The sequence below is a fragment of the Lontra canadensis genome, unplaced genomic scaffold, assembly GCF_010015895.1.
Source record: "Lontra canadensis isolate GAN:19392208 unplaced genomic scaffold, GSC_riverotter_1.0 scaffold6, whole genome shotgun sequence".
Classification (NCBI taxonomy): Eukaryota; Metazoa; Chordata; class Mammalia; order Carnivora; family Mustelidae; genus Lontra; species Lontra canadensis.
The window spans coordinates 12,188,988-12,208,883 of NW_022631000.1; the positions used below are offsets into that span (position 1 = coordinate 12,188,988).

Below are 19,896 nucleotides of genomic sequence, written 5' to 3' on the forward strand. Positions count from 1 at the left end.
AGGACAGAGTCAGGAGGTTCCGTAAAGCTTCTGCTGCCCTCTCCCTGTGGAGTCCGGATGTGGTATGCTACCTACACTGATGTGTGATAGTACCCATGGAGTGTGGGCAGCCGAGGAAGACCTCGTAAGCTTCAGAGTCCAGAGTGTTTATGGAGACATCATCATGTAGCCACGACTGATTGATTGTCCACTTGGTTAATCTCATCTCTGGGTTGACCGACTTCTGGAGTGGCCACCCCTCCTCCGGAGACTGATTAGCAGGAGTGCTCCAGTGTGTCTTAAACAAAGATAATCCAATCAGGTATGACATATATTACCTTCCAGAAGCCCACAGTCCAACAGTGAAAGCCAGGCCTCCCTTTGGGCAAAACCAAATTCTTTATTACATGGTAAATAAATGAGCTGCCCTTAGTAGGATCTCTGAGGCCCTTGTCTCCAAACTTTGGGCCTGTTACCTGCTTGAGCTTAAGCAAGGCTTATCAATCATAATGGACTTCTGTGGAGAAAACAAAAGAAAAAAAAATATCTCAGGCTTAAAACAGCATAGGTCTCTTTCTCCTCCCCTCTCCATGGCCAGAATGGGTTGAATGAGGCTTCTGCTCCCTATTTCCTTGCTCGAGGTCAAGGCTCAGGGAGCCAGCACCACCTTGAGCGTCACTCTGCAATGGCAAAGCAAGACAGTAATGGATCATGTGTTGGCCATCCAGGCAGAAGGGACACACATTGCTTCTCACATGTCATTGGCCAATGCAAGTTTGACACTTACATCAAGTTTAGGGGTAGGAGACTGAAAAACTGTTTTACCCTGTGTCCAAAAAGACAAGAACTGATCATCATAGCCCTAGTCCCTACCCCCAAGGGGTTTATCTCTAAAAACAAAAAGACTCACATAAAAGACTTTTAACCATCGCTCTGTTTTTCCCCCTCATTTTCCTACCTAAATGAGAAATCAGAATTCACTCATGGAGTCTTAGATATTCTGCTTACACGCTGTTGGCTCCATCTCATTCTGCCATCCACTTTTAGACCAGGTTCTCTGACTCTTGCTGGTTCTTTATTTAGGGTTGTTGGGATTGCTTAAGTCCTGGTATACAGAGATGGAGAGTTGACCCACTTCTCTGCGTGTGCCTCGTCCCTCTTCCTCCACAGAACCCATCTTTGCAGTCACGTGGCAGTTGCGGATCATGAGCATGCTCTTTAATCCCCGCTCTATGCCGTGGCTTACATGGTTCCTTTATAGACTTGCCCAGCCCACCGCACTGGCCAGCAGGCCACACAGACTCATATTTATCCCAGGGTCTCAACTCAGATTTGTCCTTCTTTAATTTTTGTCCACTACTTCCTTATCTGTGAATTTATTGGTTTTCTGTAAATCGGTTAGCACCCTTGTCTTTGACTAACTCTTTATGCCTTCCGCTAAAGATGTAAAGGTAGAAATGCTGTCTTTTTCTGTCCTTGTGTCTCCAGCACAGTAACAGCCTGAGAATAACTTAATAGATCTTTGATGAACTGGCAATTATGGAGATATTGAATCACTAGGATTGACAGGAGAGAGAAGTAAAGTCATACTTATCAGTTATAACAGGTCCTCTTGAAAAAAAACACCTTCTTTCGACTAAATTATTTCTAGCCATTAAAAGTTGACCCTTGCTTTTATGTTAACGAGTGACCCAACATAGTTAATTTTAACACAAGGAGTTCAACAAAGATTCCTACTGCCTTTGTGGGTATCAGGCAACTGTTTTCTATGTGATTTACCTCTGCACTACATTTCCAGTCCTGTAGCCCGGACTGGCTGCTGTTGGTTACCAGGGGATGGATGGGGCTGGGAGATGGGAGAGGTCTCTGACCGAGGGCTGTAGAGAGAGGCATTGCCAGACACATTCCTCAGAAAAAGAAAGAAAGCTCTGAGATCAAAACACACTCAGTCTGCAGCTTGCTTTCTTTCTCTTTCTTTCTTTCTTTCTTTCTTTCTTTCTTTCTTTCTTTCTTTCTTTCTTTAATTGCTGGGGGAAAGAACCGCACACCATTTTCTTCTGGTATCTATTTTAAGATCCTGTGTCCCCTTCAAATCTTTCTTCTATATATGTGGTATATGGAGAGGAGGAAAGGGAAAACAGAGAGGGAGGTTAAGAAATGTATTTAAGGGTGCCTGGGTGGCTCAGTGGGTTAAGCCGCTGCCTTCGGCTCAGGTCATGATCTCAGGGTCCTGGGATCGAGTCCCGCATCGGGCTCTCTGCTCAGCAGGGAGCCTGCTTCCCTTCCTCTCTCTCTGCCTGCCTCTCTGCCTACTTGTGATCTCTGTCTGTCAAATAAATGAATGAAATCTTTAAAAAAAAAAAAAAAGAAATGTATTTAAAATAATTTGATTCAAATGATCTACTTTTCAAAGTCACAGCACCCATGTTTCATGCCATTTAGATGCCTAGGCCTTTTCAAAAGAATGGGCTGCAGAATGCTGGTTGGGAGAGGTGGGCAGGAATTGAAGACCTTCAAGTGAGTGGCCCTCCCAACTTGGCAGGTCACCAGGTGAAATGCCAGATGAAGCTGGGTTTTAGGTGGGCGGACATCCATCTCGGTCCCTGTTGGAGCTTGACGTTCCAGCATAACTATTCTTAGTGACCTGTTTGGTTCTCAAAGGTCTGCTGGTGTGGAATAGGTGCCCTGGTTTTAGGCTCTCCCAGAGGGGAGAATATTGGAGTGATGGATGGGAAGGAACAAGACTCCAGAGTGAAGAGGGCTCTGGGGAGAGTGATTTTATGAGAGTACGTCTGTACAGGGTTTTCCTTAAAAGGCTGCATATAGTGCTTTCTGAAATGCCTTGCAGACTTTCTTCTGACGTACTTCTTGACATCAGTTTATTTTTCTTTGGTGCAGCTCAGCGTGTCTCAGCGCAGCCTGGATTTCTCTGAGACTCACAGGCGGCAGTGCTGTGTGTGTGTGTGTGATTCAAGCCTGGACAGATTGGCTGTGAATGGGGTGATAAGAATAGAGAGAAGCACATACCAGTAAACCACACTTCCTGTGCACAAGCCTTTGAATACTGCGTTTCACTGTCTGAAATAGCATTCATCTTAAGGCTGGGATCATTTATTCCCTGTGGAATTAAGCAAGAGCACTGGCGGCAGCAGAAACTATTTTGGGAAAGAGATGTGGGAGGAATTTTGCTATGTATTACAGGCGAGGCAGAAGTGCCTTCCGTGGTTTTGAAGCCCTGGTAAGTGGGGAATTGACAACTTTCAGATAATCCCACATCGTAATTACTATCCAGGCTAATGTGTACACACTGCGATCTATAAAGGTCGTCAGTAAAGAAGGAGTTTTTAGATGCTTCAACTTAAGTCACCTAAATGGCAGAAAGAGAACTTTCCTTTGGAGATTAGCATTAGCGTTTCGTGCAGATGCTGCTGAGAAGGGGTAAAATACAGCATCTGTTCCTGTCCCCTCAAGTATGCCCTTGCAGGTGGTTTTTACATATTCCCAGGTAAACTTCCTTCCCTCCTCAGAGAAATTTAAAATAAAGCAGTGAATGCTGTGCCCCCCTCACTCCCTCCCCGTAAAGCTGAGGTGGGTAGGGCTTGGCAGCTGGCAGTGGCTGCAGAGAGAAATAAGCCCGGGGCTCCGGGGTGGACAGGGCGCAGAAGCGCATGGGATCAGTGCCTGCCCTGGGACGAGGCCATGAGGACGGAGCTGCCGCGGGAGGCCACAAGTTCAGGCAGTGAATGGGAGGTCGGGGCTCATAGGAGCCAGTGTGACAGTCCTTTTCATCAAGCTATTGCTTTTGCAGGGGTGAAGTGGGCAAACTTTAGAGGACAGAGAAAAGTCAGCTGCAACTTAAATGACTTCTGTCTTGTCATTGAATTAGTGTATCTAATGGAAACCAAGACATTATGTTGCTCTGTTTCTATTTAACTTTGCTATTGGATAGTCAGTCCTTCAACTGGTAAAGAACTGAGTACCTTCAGAATTTTGTCTTTACGAATTAGCTGCAATTAGAAATTATAAACAGCAGCCTGGTGCTATTTTAAAATTCTCTACGTTTTTTCCATGGAAGGCTTTTGAATTTTTTTTCCAATGTGGTAGATGGAATCACAACAGATTTTTGTTGTTGTTGTTATCTTATTTTATTTTCACTTTGGCCTTGGAATTAATGTGAGAGGCAGAGATGTTAAGGTTCCACACCCCAGACAGTGCTGTCGAGATTTATGATAAACACTTCATAAATTACATCCTATTGCTCAAAAATATATAGAAAATTTACTTTAAGTCAAAACCATAAATATCCACTTGTTTTGTATGGGGAGCTTGGTGAAGAAATAGTACCATTATAGACATCAATGGCCTATATATATTTTTTTAAGCAAATGAACTATCATTTTATGTTCCAGTTAAATCGAATCAAAATGATCTCAGAATCTGAAATACATTGCTGTCTATCTGGACGTGACATGAAAAGTTTTTCATTTTTATGCAATATTTCTGATTCTTTATAGTTTTAATTACCCATGTGAGAAATTGGTGGAAAAGACCTTTATCTCATGACAAGACATAAGAAAAGTACTGAAAATTTTGAGGCATGTCAAGAAAAAACTTGAAAAAAATTCAAGAAAAAAATTCTTTTAAATTACAAGATTCTTTAAGTAGTATTTTTCTTTTTGTGTGTCTATTTCACTAGGATGCTAGAGAAGTAACTTTAAGCACAAGTGTTAAGTTGATAGGGTTGAAAGAGGTAGAGTGGTAGAGAAGGAAGGGGGAGTGAACATTTTTTAAAAAGAAGATTTTAAAAAAAAAGCAACTTTGAAGTGTCCAGAGGAGAAAAAGCTTACCTGGGGCTGCTACGTGGGAGGATCCACACTGGGACATCTAAGGAGAGGGGACAGCCCGAATTGAGTTTGGGAAGAAAATCAGGCACTTTCCCCCCGGGGTTTCGCCTGGATCCTTAAACACATTCATCCAAGATGACGGAAACTCATCACCAGCCCCCTGACTGTGGGTTTACTTGTGGGATGAAATCGCCAGTGGTCCCAGGCTCTTCGATCTTTTCCTTTGTGATTGTCTGCATTGTCACAAACTCTCTGACCGTCCCCTCTTCTGTGTTCTAGGAGAGACAGCGCCTGGAGACGATCCTCAGTCTCTGTGCTGAATACACGAAGCCTGACAGTCACTTGTCCACCGGCACCACCGTAGCCGACGTGCAGAAGATCAACAAGGAGCTTGAGAAGCTGCAGCTGTCTGACGAGGAGTCCGTGTTTGAGGAAGCCGTGGTGAGCCCTGATGCCAGGTACAGGTGCCACCCGAAAGGCTCTCTCCACGATGCCAACTCAGCGGTCTTCGGGAGCTTTGGGCAGAGCGGTGCCGGCTTCCTTTCCCCCAGGAGCATCAGGAATGATGAGCTGCTCAGGGACCTCACACCTGCCTTCCTGAAAACGTCCAGCGAGTCTGCTTATCTTAGTATCCTACCCAAGGTAAAGGCGACAGAGCAAAAAGATCAGGATTTAGGGCCCGGGGCTCTGCTTCTGCTTTGGCCCAGAGATGAAAGGCTTTGTCGAACTTGTTTCCCAAAATGTTTTCAGTGAAGCTTCAATTTAAGAGGTAATTAGCTAAATGAGGTGCAGCAAATTAGGGCGTTTACTCTTAAGTAACAAGTGTGCACTGTAAGAATTGTAGCAATACAGAAAACTCCAAAGAAGGAAATTTCTCTTTTCTCTGCCCCCTCCCGGTTGTACACCTGAGAAATAAACACCAAAGTGTCTTACCTGCCTTCTTCATATTTCTGTGCATATTACAGCCACAGGCATGGACGCACAGATGCAAACATACAGTGTTCTGCCCTTTTTCTTTGCCTCACTCAATATCTTGCACATTTTTGCATTTTAGTACACACAGCTCTGGCTCATTCTTTTTAAAAGCTGGCTAGTATTCTATTGTTTGGAAATACCACTTAAATTGTTTCTAGTTTTTTTACTAATAAAATGGATATGCAGTGAATATTGTGCAAATGTATCTTCAAGTTCACTTACTAAAATTGGAATGGCTGGGTCAAAGAGTTTGTATGTTATTCATTTTATTTATTTTTTATTTTTTTAAGACTTTATTGATTTATTTGACAGACAGAGATCACAGGTAGGCAGAGAGGCAGGCAGAGAAAGAGGAAGGGAAGCAGGCTTCCTGCTGAGCAGAGAGCCCCACTCAGGGCTCGATCCCAGGACCCTGGGATCACGACCTGAGCCAAAGGCAGAGGCTTTAACCCACTGAGCCACCCAGGCGCCCCTATGTTATTCATTTTAATCGGTACTTCCAAATGGTACTCTCGAAAGACTGCATATTTCCAGGTGACACTTCCACCAACAGTGAGCATGCCTTGTTCTCCATACACTTTCCAAGGCTGCACATTTTCAGAATTTTTCAATATACTAAATTAATTGGTGTCTAATTTGCTTGCCCTTAATTATGCATAAAGTTAGACATCTTTTCTTATTTTTAGTTGTGAATTTGTGTTTTGACCCACTTACTCATGTTCTTCACCCATTTTTTAAAAATTTCTTACCTTGTTTTTACTAAGTCATTAGAGTTATTTGTAAGGAAATTAGTCTTTTATCATGAGTGGTCTTAAACACTTACACATAAGTAAATATGTGTACTTATGATATTTTTTAGATGTATAAGTGTTTAAGATTCATATGTAGTCATTATTCCTTAGTCTTCTGGTTGTATATTGATTTCAAAATGTCTTCCAAATTTGAGGATTTCTTAAATGGAATTAGAGGAAAATCTTTTGGTGTAACTTTTTTCACACAGGTTAAGATTCTTTTTTTTTTTTTTTTAAGAGAGAGACAGAGAGTGTGTGCAAGTGTGCAAGGAGAGGGCAGAGGGAGAGAGAGAGCGAGGAATCTTAAGCAGGCTCCATGACCAGTGCAGAGACCAACCTGGGGCTTGATCTCATGACTCCAAGGTCATTATCTGAGCCAAAATCAAGAGTCAGACGCTTAACTGACTAGCTACCTAAGTGTTCCGAGAATCTTTTTTCTATGAAATTAAAATAAATTCTACTTCTTTTCTAGAAAGGATTTAAGAGAGTGACAAGAAGATATAAGCTTTATTGGAATAAAATTAACACACCAAAAATAGTAATCAGGAGGAAAAAACAGATGCTATAATCACAAGAATTTATTTAAGTAAAGAGGATTAATTAATTAAGTAAGTAACTCAGACCATTAAGTTCAATTCTGAGATTCTTGGCCATTATAGCCAAAGAATGAAAAACAAAAAAAAAAAATTATCAGTTAAAATTTTGTTGTAAGAGAATGACACAAACCGATTAAGAGAAAGACATTATCATGTGCAAATTTCCGGAAGTAGTTTATCACCTGGAGTATTATTCAGGAGGAGTGTGTATGTTTGTTTTGACTTTTTTACTCAGTGTTCCTCATCAGGAGTCCATCCTGGACTAACCTTCTGAGTTCTCCCAGCATCAGCATCAGGACTTGGAAATGTTCAGTCCTTCTTTCTCCTAATGACCACAATGACCTTACTCATTCTCTGTGGAAAGTACTTCCAAATAAGACATCTGTCTCCATTGCCAGAAAGTTGCAACTCTTAGAAACTAGGATGGGCGGCAGAATCAAAAGTTGGTTGTGTTCAGCAAAGTAAATGACCCACCATTTGAAAGCTTGAGCTGTTTACATCAGCCCTTAGGCTTCCTTTGAAGTCTTGTCTCTCTTTTCATTTAAATGTCTTCCAACATGGACAGCTGCAAGACTTTGGTAAAACAGTAAGCTGTGTGTCTCTCTCTAAGGACCATCTTTAGGAAGACAGGTTTCCTGCTGAAGAGAGCTAGGACAGGAGAGCTGCTGTCGTGTAAATGGGCAGATCGTGGCGGATGTTTCTAATTGCCCAAATATGCTTTTGTGGAAAAGGACGCCTCTAAAGCTTAGAGCAACCTCCGTTGTGGCCAGACGTGTAAGACTGTGCATCCTTTAGAGACAGGAAATAACAAAGGCGCCTCTGGTTACCTCGCAGAAGCTTAGGCAGGGAGTGAGGGAGGGGATGAGTTCCAAGGACGGAGGTTTGCCTGTATGACTTTTCGGAGACAGATATAGGTCATCCCAGGACAGCAGATAGAAGAGTGTTTTATTAAATGAGCATTTGTTTTGGATGCTTTTCTTCTTAGTAATCTGCTCACTAACTCGTTTACTTAGCAAAGGACAGTGTTTGTTATTAATCGATCTAAGGATCAAATGCAGAGGAGAAGAATATGACAGATCCATTGATTTAAGGAAACAAAGATTTTGATGATATTTAGGAAACATGAGACTTACTGTTCTGGAACTTAGTTTTAGCTAACACATAAAGATACAGATGACCTTAGAAATATGCACATTTAATTTAATTTAATATTTTATGATTTACTTATTTTAGAGAGAAAAAGTGAGAGCAAAGGGGGAGGAGCAGAGGGAGAGGAAGAAGGAGAAAGAGACTCTCAAGCAGACTCCCCACTGAGCATGGAGCCTGCGACCAGGCTCGATCTCACAATCCTGAGATCATGACCTGAACCCAAACTGAGTCAGATGCTTAACTGACTTGAGCCACCCAGGCACCCCGGAATATACTCATTTTAATTGGCTTTTGTGAACCTGTCTTCTGGCACCTGAGGTGAAAGCTGAGAGTAGCTCACTGTTCTTTTTTCCTGTAGTGTTAGGATATAAGTCAAACGTACAGCACTTGTGTGTTTTGTGTACAGCCTTGTGACGTGACTTACAAATATCGTGAAATGATTGCCACGCTTAGTTTAGCTAACATCCATCACCTCATATTGTTATTTGAGGGAAAAAAAAAGTTCTTTGAGAATTTTCTCCCTCTTCTCTTGTTGAGTAATCATTCTGTCTACAGTGGACCGCCGTCACACTTGCACCTTCCTCTGGTTGCAAGGAGTTTCTAAGGAGATTTGGGGGCGAAAAAGCAGAAACAAAGTGTCTCGTTTCTACCGTCCCTCCCTTTTCTCTGTGGAGATCAGGTTACCTCATAGATGGCGTATTTGGGGATGCTCCTATGTGTGTAAACAGTACGCTCATCCCATTCCATCACCAACCATTCAGTTTTGGAATGCCTTTTGAAGATTTTACTCTTTATAAATAACAAAAAAGAACGACCATTTCCTAGATAGCACTGATGGTTATAAACAGTCTTTCAAATGGTCTATTATCTACGGTGCCCATTGTGGTCAGTTGTTTAGAAACTTGGAGTTAGACGTTTATAATCGCCACTGTCACCTTTCTTCACCCGACACTTGCTTAGAAAGCTTAGGGTGTGGAGATTGCTCAGCTTTTGTTTGCTCTTAATGCTTGACTTCCACCAGTGAGAGATATTTTTAAACCATGCTGGCAGCTGAAACCCAATATGAAATGTTCACCCAACAGGATACTGGCCTTCTTGGGCCTTTCCTGCTAGGATTACACGTCAGTGATTTTGGAATGCCATTCACTGTTACGGGCCTTCCTCTCACCCTAAAACAGCCACCTGAGTACTAAGACAATGAGATTCATTGTGATAAAAAGGTCAGCGGTTGTTTTATTAATTGGCAAGATACTGCATTTAAGATGGCAATTAGGAGTCTAAATGTCAAAGCCTGGAAGGCCTGCGTACCTTTGCTAATCACCCTGAGATACTGTGACATCTCAATTGTTTGATCTCCTTAAGGGGCAGTGAAGTAGGGTAAAGAATAAAGACTGTGAATAAGGAAGGCCACATGCTGGCTCTCTTCTTGAAGTTATTTTCAAGATCATCTAATAAATCAAATGAATTTCATGTGGCATACCAAATGTTAATTATTTCTTTGGTTAATATGAATATTCTTGAATACTAATGAGTAATCTTCAATAATTTACTTATTGAGGCTGCTGTGTTTAATGTCCAATTGTGAAATTGTTTCATGGCTGACTTACTCATGCAGAAAAATTATTTCTTTTTCAAAAAGAGATAAAAATTGAGTAAGTGATGTACCTCTACCCCAGCATCCCCGGACTTACAGAAAGACTAATCAGCTGATATCTAGGATAACTACCTGAAATGGCTGAAAGAGGCGATTTTCAATTCATTATACTCTCTTCTTAAAACAATAGGCAGTCCCAGTTTGCGTGTGTATGATCCCAAATGCTCCCTTCCTCCCTGGGCACCTGTCATCACTCTGTTCAGGGGTATAAGTATGTCCTCTCTTACCCAGTTTTTTTCCTGACTTTCTCATTCCTTGCCAAGGAACTCAAGTTTTTTTCTGTGAAGTGACCAGTGCCATATTTTGTGTCAGAGAAGCCCACTGGCCCAGTTAGTGTCTTAAACATTATACAGGAAGAAGGTGCTGTAGGATAAGATAGTAACGTGTGAACACAAGAAGTGAAACATGAATTAATGTCATATTAAGTGTATAGTTTTCAGTGATTTGGGGAATCACCAAAGTAATAAGGCCTATATTATCCTGGTCATTCACTTCAAGGAACACTGAGGCGAGAGGGGCCAAGTGTATCGTGCCCTTGCTTTTCCACCATGTGTTGGAAAGGAGACAAATAAGCATGAATGCCCATTCACAGATAACCCTAGTGGTGGGGCTCAGGATACGGCTAGAAATTCGGGAAACTGTTGTAGGAACAGTGCTTACTTGGAGATGGGAGAGAATATGGAGCTTGGAGTGAAGGTAGCATCATGCCCAAGAGATCCCCGAGGAAGATGTCAAAAGTCTTGTCTAGATTCTAGTTCTTTGCTGTGCCAAACTTTTCTCTATGACCTTAAGAGAAGTCACTACAATCTCTATGGACCACAACTTCCTCATATGTACAAACTTAGTTATTTCAACTTCAAAAGAATATGAATGGATGAATTTAATTTGGTTTGTATGAGGTAACTTAAGACCCTCACTGCTGAGGATTTGTGGGAAAATGCAGAATTGCAACAGAACAATCACAAGGACGCTTTTAGAATCTAAAGAGGCACTGAGACTGTGAAACCCCAGGCTTTCTACTGGTGTGTAAATTGGGCCATTCTGGAATTGAAGTGTGAATAGCCCTTTTCTGTGTTGATTAATTGCAGACCCCTGAGGTTATAAATGATGAACAAAGGATTCAGGAGTTGGCAGCAATGGAAGAGACCCGGATAGCAGTTCTGAATAACCTCGAGGAACTTGAACAAAAAATCAAAGATATCAATGACCAGATGGACGAATCTTCCAGAGAGGTATAAAATAGGAGTTGGTGTTTTACGCCTCTCTTTCTTCTCACTTTCCTTTAGCTTAAAAATATTACTGCCTCGTAAGGCAGAGCTTTGGAAGCAGAATACATAGAAATCAACATGAGTTAGTATTTTCTTTCAGTGGGTCCATGTTAGGGTAAAAATACCTTTTTTAAAAAAGTTTTTTCCTTGTCTTTTTTTTTTTCTTAAGTCCGATGAGACATTTTGTTTTTTAAAGATTTCATTTATTTATTTGACAGAGATAGAGCGAGGGAAGGAACATGAGCAGGGGGAATGGGAGAGGGAGATCAGGCTTCCCATGGGGGAGGGAACCTGATGTGGGGCTCGATGCCAGGACCCTGGGATCATGACCTGAGCCGAAGGCAAATGCTTAATAACTGAGCCACCCAGCCACCCCAGATGAGACTTTTTGGATGTACTTTGGGCATAGCCAGTTTTGTCTTAACTAGTGTATGCTCTCTGATTTGCTACAGATCTGTCAGTTGAGGTCCCATATATTTAGGTGTCCATGTTCAAATCCAACAAACATTTCCTGAGTATGCTTACTATGAGCTGGACATCATGTCAGAATATAGGGGGTTTTATATATGAAGAAAACATAGACCCAGCTTTCTAGAGGTTTGCAAACCAGAGAGGAGACAGACACATAGTCTATTATATAATGAGAGAAAGGGGCCATTTTCATACTAACTCCATGGAGTGAGATGGAGCATGTTGATTCTGCCTACCATGTATATACTCACAGATGATGTGAAGGGGACTGCTCACCTGTCATTTTATCCACAGACCCTGGACGTCCCTCCTGCTGTCATTGCTAGGAATGCATCGCTTGCATGCTGGGCTGGGTGTAATTTTCACTTCCCAAGCTCTGTGGACAAAGACAGACACAGCTGCTCCCAAGGTGGTTTGTGCTTGAGTCTGAATGTGAGCAAATAGGCAAAATATTATTGAGAAGTTAGCAGAAAGGGAGTTATAGTAGAAAAATTAAATAATAGGTGGATTTCTTAGTAAATATATTGCAGACTGTCCAGCTTCCTTATATAGGAATTCTGAGGCTCACCTAAACTCCCTGGAGTGTTCTCTAGAGCCTGCAGTCTGGCTGATAGCATAGTACTTTTTGAAATTTGTGGCTGTTAAAAATGCACCTCTAAAATGGGCAATTGAGAATCTCTCCGAAGGTGAAACACCTCTGAGCTTTGTTTTATGTCCTCAGTTGGATATGGAATGTGCTCTTTTGGATGGAGAACAGAAATCCGAAACAACTGAACTTATGAAAGAGAAGGAAATTTTGGATCATCTAAATCGGAAAATAGCAGAACTGGAAAAGAACATTGTTGGTGAAAAGACTAAGGTAAGAGAAAAGTATATTTGAATGCAATTTTTAGGGGCAATATGGTGGTTCCATTTGGTTAAATTTAAATGTTGTATGAATTCCCATGGTTTGGGATTTGTGTGTCATGTTCCTGGAGACAGTGGTACTAGAGGAAAGTCTTAAGATGAGGTAAGTTCTTCACAAAGAACTGTCAGGGATTGAGCCGTGGATGCTAAGGGACTAGAACCCATAGAACTTTCAAGTTGATATTCCTGACAGCTTAACCTACTTGAGATGAGTGAATCGCTTTTTTCCAACAGGCTTTCTGCTCTTCTGATTGTGCTGTGTTTTTTAAAGATTTATTTTAGCATAAGAAGTTTATTCTTAATTACTTGTATCCCGTGGGGATGACTTAAGCACATTCACCTGCTGTTGCCTTTTTTCTTTTTCATTTCTCTATTTATTAAGAATTTGAATGGGAACCATTCATTGCCCCTGTCCTGACTTACCATTGTCTTCAGTGCAAGGGCACTGCTCTTTGGCAAATGCACTGGAGTTGTCAGGCAATCCTCACACACTGTCAGGTGGAAAATATCCATGAAACACGGTTGACACTTACCTTGGAAAAGGTCTCACTCATACATTTCAGGCCACAACCTGAATATTAGCTGATACCTATTAGGGCAAGTGGGAAAAATTACTCGCAGCTTTTAGAATTCAGGGTTGTAGTTGGGTTTTTATCTGTTTATTTGTTTATTTCCTCTGGGAAATATTTTACTTTTCTCTCCCATTTTGAGTTAGTTACAGCTAAACGAACCCTAAAAAAATGAAATTCCAGTTTCGGAGGGAAAACGCAAACGAACTTGAACATATTTCTTCCTTGCTCACTATCTTCTCCACTAAGTTGAGAAAAAGGGGAAAAAATCAGTTTGAGTAAGTTCTGGTAGGTAATATGTGGAAAGGGTTTTTGCTGAATGCAGCTTCCTTTTTAGGCTCTTCTTTGTTTGAGACCTATAAATAAGGGCATTTGATCTTGGTGCCAGAGAATGAGCTCAAAGTGATATTGTCAGAAATTGATGTCAGACTAACAGCTACACATCAATTTCTTGCTTGCCTGCTTGTTGAGATTAACTACCCAGCTTTTTCACATTAAGTTTTATATATATTCTTCTAGCTCCAGACTTTGAAATAGTAAAGAATCCATTTGGGTAGTTGGTATATTTTCTTTAAAAGCCCAAAACCAAGTCAAAGGATTGATTGTCTAGATCTGCAGTAAAGGACGCTTCTGGTTTTCCAAGATTCTGCACTGGTAACAGCAAGAAACTGTGGGAACCGTGAGATGTCTTTGTTTGGGGTGCTTATTAGTATTTATTTTTATGTCCTACTGGTAAACTTGTGGGACAGAAGAATGGGTATCATGTTCTCTATGAGACTTTCTGCCTTCCTTATCCATGTAGTTATTAATCTTTGTGTAGCCCACACATGGCATGGCCTGAAAATTCTATTTGTCTCCGTCATTAACATGAGACACAAAAGCGAAGCAAGTGGTTTCAATGCTTAATCCCACCTCCCAGGGAAAGTCATGTTATATTCTGTAGCTCTAAAGGAGAGGTGGATCTCCAGGGACATGGATAGAAACAAGAAAGGAAGCCACCTCCATCCTTCCTATTATTGTTCTGGTAAGCTTGACAGAGGCTCTGCATAGGAGAAGGGACGCAGGGGGCTTGAAGTAAAGGACCGACTCATGCAGCTGTTAGGGTATACATTGGTCTTAGGGGGATTATTGTCTGTCATCACAGGGTGTGAAAAATGGCAGAAACTGGCTTTGAGTGAGAGATTCCAGAGAAGAACAAGGGAAGTAGAAACAGACTGGTTATAGTATTTTTGGTTATGATGTTGTATTCTGGTTATGATGTTACACGTATTTTTGACCACCAAACTCAGAGATTCAATACCACTTGGTGGCATTTTCGAATAAATTTGTACTGTCTTATGACACGGCTGTTTCACACTTTCACTCTGTTGAAACCTCTGGTCCATTTTCCTCCCACCAAGATGACCTTACCAGCTACTTCCCTGAGAAATCCAATCGGTCCCATCCCTTCCCCACTAAGGAGGGTTCTCTCCCCCCCTCAAAGATAAGTGGCTTGGGATGTGCTCTGGGTGTCATTCTATCCCGCCGTCTCCAGGTCAGCTCTTCTGTACCCCACTTCCTTAGCCTTCCTCTCTTTACTGAACTTTGACTGCCAACATGCCAACATTATTTTTACATTTTCTTATTATTAAAAAACAAACTACCTTCCAGCTATTGCCTTATGTCATTTCTCTTCATCAGAACCGTGCTTTTCAAACTGTTCTTCCTATACTGTGGGCCCTCTTCCTCAGTTCTAATTAACCACCACCCAACTCCAGTTGGTTTAGGCCCCCACTTCTCCATCAGATTTGTCCCTGGTAAGATGATAAAAGACCTCCATGCTGCCCAACCCACTGCAAGTTTTTTAGTCCCCTTGTGATCAGATGTCCTGAGCAGCATTCAAGACAGAGGACAACCCTATTTCTTTGTACTTGCCCCTCCTCACCCTGCTCCTTGGCCTCTTGGTGTCTCCTCTTCTGGTTTTCCTTGTCTTTCTCTTACTCATTCTCTCTGGTTTTTCCAACTTGAGTTCCCTTTTCTTATTTCTCTGGCTCTATAAAACTGGTTGTTAGAGTGTTTGTCTCCAAGCTGACCCTCTTCTCTTGTATTCTCTTGTTCTCTTATAGCTGTGGTGCCCCATGACCTGTAAATGCTGGTGACAGTCGAGTGCATGTCTTAGCCTACAACACTTTCCTGAAAGTCTGATTCAGATCCTGTAGCCTACCTGATGTCCACACTTAGACAGTTCACACCTATTGCTGACTCAATGCGCCTAATGAACTCTTGATCTTCTCCTTCCCCTTGTCTTCTACACACCTCCCCACCAATCCTGTTCTTCCTCCAGTTTTCCCAGGCCAGGAGATAGCCTCCCCAGCCACCTCTGTGTCCAAATGGTAACCCGGAAGTCAGTCCTGACACTTCTTTCTCCATCACCCTCACAGTAAGAGTTCTCAATGATTTCAGCTTCTCTGCATCTCCACTAACAGCATTCTCTTCTAAACCATCAGAATCTCTTCTTTCCGTCCATTTCCACTTGCCTCCCTTTAGTTCATTCTCTTCACAGCAGCCAAAGAGATTTTTAAAAATATATAAAGTAGATCCTATCACTCTGATTTGTGTTCCACCGTATTTTATATAAATTTTATATACTTGTTTGGTGGGCCTTCATCACTCCCCCCTCCTTCACACCATGCACATGCTGACCTTCTTTCTATTTGTTAAAGAGCCATCCTTCTCCCTCACCCCCCACCTCCTGCCAAGTCTGTTTCCTTGCAGACCTATTTCCCATGCCTGGAATTCCTTTCCCATATTCCATATCTTGTCCGGTCTATCTTTCCGGGCTTAGGTTCATTGTTAGCTCTCCAGAAAAGCCCTTTCAGACCCTTCCAGTCTTGATTATGTTCACCCTGTTGTTCTTTGAGTCCCCGTACAAATCCCGTTCCATACTTTACATGTGTTTGGGGCTTCTTAGGTATGGATTTCCCACTCTGGCATGTGAAATAGAGACAGGCAGTGCTCTCCACTGTTTACCGGCTCATAGCACCGGCTAGCATACCACCCAGCATGCTTCGGCAATACTGTCCTTAGAGCTCCTGCTAACAGCAAGCCCTTAGCAGAAACACGGAGCCAGACACCTGCGCTAGAGCTCCGCGCTGCCAAGCTCAGGCCATCTGGGATGGTGTGCTTCAATGCACATGCCAGTAGGCTCACCGTCACGCGGCCAGCCCAGCGGGAGTGCAAGACAGAAGGAGGAAGTGGCCTCTGCCCTTTGGGATCTCGTTTCCTTTTCCACACACCTGTTGCTGCTGTTGGAAACTGGAATGAGAAAACCAAAACCTGGAAAGATATCCCTGCCGGGCAAGCTCCGCCTCAGATGTCGGTAGCACGTCCTGTAAGCCTGGCCCTACTGTTTTGGAGACAAGGCCTGGAGCCGCAGGAGGAAGGCTTACTGACACCCCAGATTTCAAATACTGGTGTGAAAAGATCGACATCCTTCCCTTGGCACTCGAGGCCGGTCCTTGGTATTATTTCTCTTAAGTGATTTGGGGGTTGTCATTCTGTTTTAGCTAGTTGGTAATAAATTAATTACAGGTGTAACTCACTTTTTGAAAGTTCACGTTACAACGCTTCACACTTACCAAAGACCTCCGTTAGCACCTGTTTTCGCTGAGAGAAATCCGAAGAGGATTTCCGCTTTTAAGCAAAATGGCGGTGAGACGTGACCCTAGCGTTCAGCGTGTGTAAAGCCTTCAGCGCCTGTGCTGCCGGGAGTGCGCCGTCACACCCCCAGCAGCCAGAGTGGCGCCACCTAGCCCCCTGCCTGGGAACTACAGCAGCATCTCCGCATCAGCAGTCGCAGCTTCCAACTGTGTCTGTGGACATCTGTGCTTTATCTGCATTTACTTGGTGTATCTGTTAGAAGAGCAAGATGTGTCCTAAGGTATCAGAAAAGCCGAAGAGAAGTTATTTTGGGGGTCTGGGAAAGCTTAACATTTTTTCCATGTAAATTACTGGTAATTGCTTCTTTGCTTTATACCATTTCAGTTTAGGAAGGGTTTCATAGGAGCGCTCCACTTTCAGATACAGAGGGGAACCTGAATGTTATAGATGACTTATTTATTATACGTTACACATCTAAAATATAAACAGTCTAAAATACAGACAACAGAAAATATAGTCTCAGAGACTTTCCGTTACCCAGACGCTCATCATAAAGCTCAGCCACTCTTTGTTTTAGGATCTGTCCTCACACAGACAGATTATGGTATCTTGTTGCCGTCCTGGCCTTGTTTGTAACTAAACAGGCTTAAAGGTGTGAATTGAAGCTTAAATCACTCCATGCCATATAACTCCTGCCACAGAGAAATCTTAAGTTATTTGACTAGTTCTCCTACTCGAAGCATGTATCATTGTATCTAAAATGGTTACATTTAATTCCCACATTATTATCTTGCCAAGGTACCTGTTACTTCCTCTCCACCCATCGTTCAGAGCCAGGGGAAGACAGAGAGCCTGGCCCAGAATTCCTTAGCAGAGTGTTAATGCTTCTGGAGTGCAGAACATTTGCCAAGTCACAGGCGGTGTTCAGAAGGGACCCAGCCCTTCCCGTGCCTCTTTCTTACATTTCAAAGTTAGCTGGAGGAAGTGGAAGAGTATCTTGGGATTTGGGGACTCAGTCAACAGGATTACAGATTAAGGTTCTTTTTTCTGGTGGTTTTTTGATTATAGAAATCCCTAGTGTTCTGATTGTCCAGTTTTTTTCACACTAAATTAATCCATCAATTGTGTAATTGAAATGTCAAAGTTAAAGGAAAAGAAATCTGCAGAAAGAAGTATAAGGATGTGCCTCTATAGAGGCATGTAGAGAATGAGTTCTCAGCTTTCCAGCATCCATTGACACAGGTCCATATTCTTTTCTCTGCAGTTCTAAAATCTGAAAAGTTTTTTTGGTGGGAGGGGGGAATCATTTTGTAAGATTGGCACCAAAATTTAGTTGGTTACAAAACCTGACTTTGACTGATATTCATACCTTTATAAATATTCATAAGTAGTTGCAGAAATAGAAATGTGTTTGATTATAGGTACTGGTCCAGACCTTACTGGAAATGCCTTTTAATATATGCTATATGAACTGCATTACTTCTATAAAATTGAGAATGTTCTGAAATCTGGAACACATCTGGCCTTAAGAATTTCAGATAAGTGATTTTGGACCTAAAACAATAGCCTAATCTCTGAACCCATGAGGATGCCTACCTCCCAAACCACAGGGTTTAGGAACTAGAAGGAAGAGTAATCTCAGGGTATATAGAAAGGACTTTGGATCAACTGCGCTTAGAAATGCTGGCTTAGGTACTAAATGAATTTAAACACATCACTGCATCAACTCCAAACCTGACCCAGTGTTTGACAAAACACACCCATGTACTTAGCATGTGCTGGGTTGTGTGCTAAATGTTTGGGAATTACAAAGATGGACCTTAAGTTTTAAGAAAATCTTTATTAAGCTAACTGAGTTGGCAGATTTAACAAATAAATAAGTAAATAAATAACCTGTATACATCCCATCCTATATATATATTCATATTTATATATAATAAAATATTTATATAGGATGCTCAGGTACATTTGAATTTCAGATAAACAGAGAATAAAGTTTGGTGTAATTATGCCCTAAGCATTATTTGGGACATACTTATATTAAAAAATAATTTGTCATTCATCTGAAATTCTAAGTTAATGGAGTGTCCTCTGTTTTATCTGGCAGCCTCACAAGCTAATAAAGTAAGCATCTTTTCAGAGTAATCTTGAACCATCTGCTTACCAAATATTACTTAGATGTGGTAAAATTATGTCTTCACTGGGTTTCAGGAATTTTCTGTGTAATATTGAAATTCAAATAGAGCCAACAAGTTAAATTTCAATTCCTTCTTTCAAGAATACAATTCAAGGGACGCCTGGGTGGCTCAGTCGGTTAAGCAGCTGCCTTCGGCTCAGTTCATGGTCCCAGTGTCCTGGGATCGAGTCCCACATCGGGCTCCTAGCTTGGCGGGAAGCCTGCTTTTTCCTCTGCCTCTGCCTGCCGCTCTCTCTGCCTGTGCTCGCCAGCGCTGTCTCTCTCTCTCTCTCTCTCTCTGACAAATAAATAAAATCTTTAAAAAAAAAAAAAAAGAAAAAGAAGAATACAATTCAAAAGAGAGAAACTTGCTACTGTCTTCTAACCACATTGCCAGCAAAGTAGTCCCATGATGAGAGTTCATTAAAGTTCATTAAATCATTAAGTTCATTAAAGATTATTGGTAATTCTTCTGTACAAGTTCAAGTTAGTTAAGGTAAACTCACCCACACTCCTGATCATCTGTCTCACTAGAAGACAGTCATTTTGCATCTGAGCTTGAAATGCATCCTTCCTCTCTGAACGTGCATTGGGTATTGGAATCTCATGGTACAGTTTTTGTTTGGTTTACTTGAGGCATCTAATCTGAATGTAAAAATTTGTGCAATTGGAGTGTCACTTGCAAAAGGGCCTTTTGTACTGTGAAGTAAAGGCAATAAGCCAAATATTTGAAGAGCACTCTTTGGTGCCTTGTATATTAATGTCCCGTGTCTTCATTTAAAAAATCGAATTGTTGTTAATTGCCTTTGCCTCTCCACATCATTCTGTGTAGCTCATTCGGGGGTTCCCAACCTGGCTGTATAGGAGAGAGCATGGAGG

The 19,896-nt window shown here is 41.8% G+C and overlaps 1 protein-coding gene across 19 annotated transcripts in view; it reads left to right on the forward strand.

The window, feature by feature from the left end:
• The window catches only part of PHLDB2 (pleckstrin homology like domain family B member 2), a 102,731-nt gene that overhangs the window by 34,724 nt on the left and 48,111 nt on the right, over positions 1–19,896 (forward strand). For all 19 annotated transcript variants that reach the window (XM_032852152.1, XM_032852155.1, XM_032852153.1 and 16 more), the window contains 3 exons: positions 5,103–5,465; positions 11,077–11,220; positions 12,449–12,586. In XM_032852152.1, the coding sequence (XP_032708043.1) occupies positions 5,103–5,465; positions 11,077–11,220; positions 12,449–12,586 (645 nt within the window). The remainder of the gene's footprint in view (positions 1–5,102; positions 5,466–11,076; positions 11,221–12,448; positions 12,587–19,896) is intronic.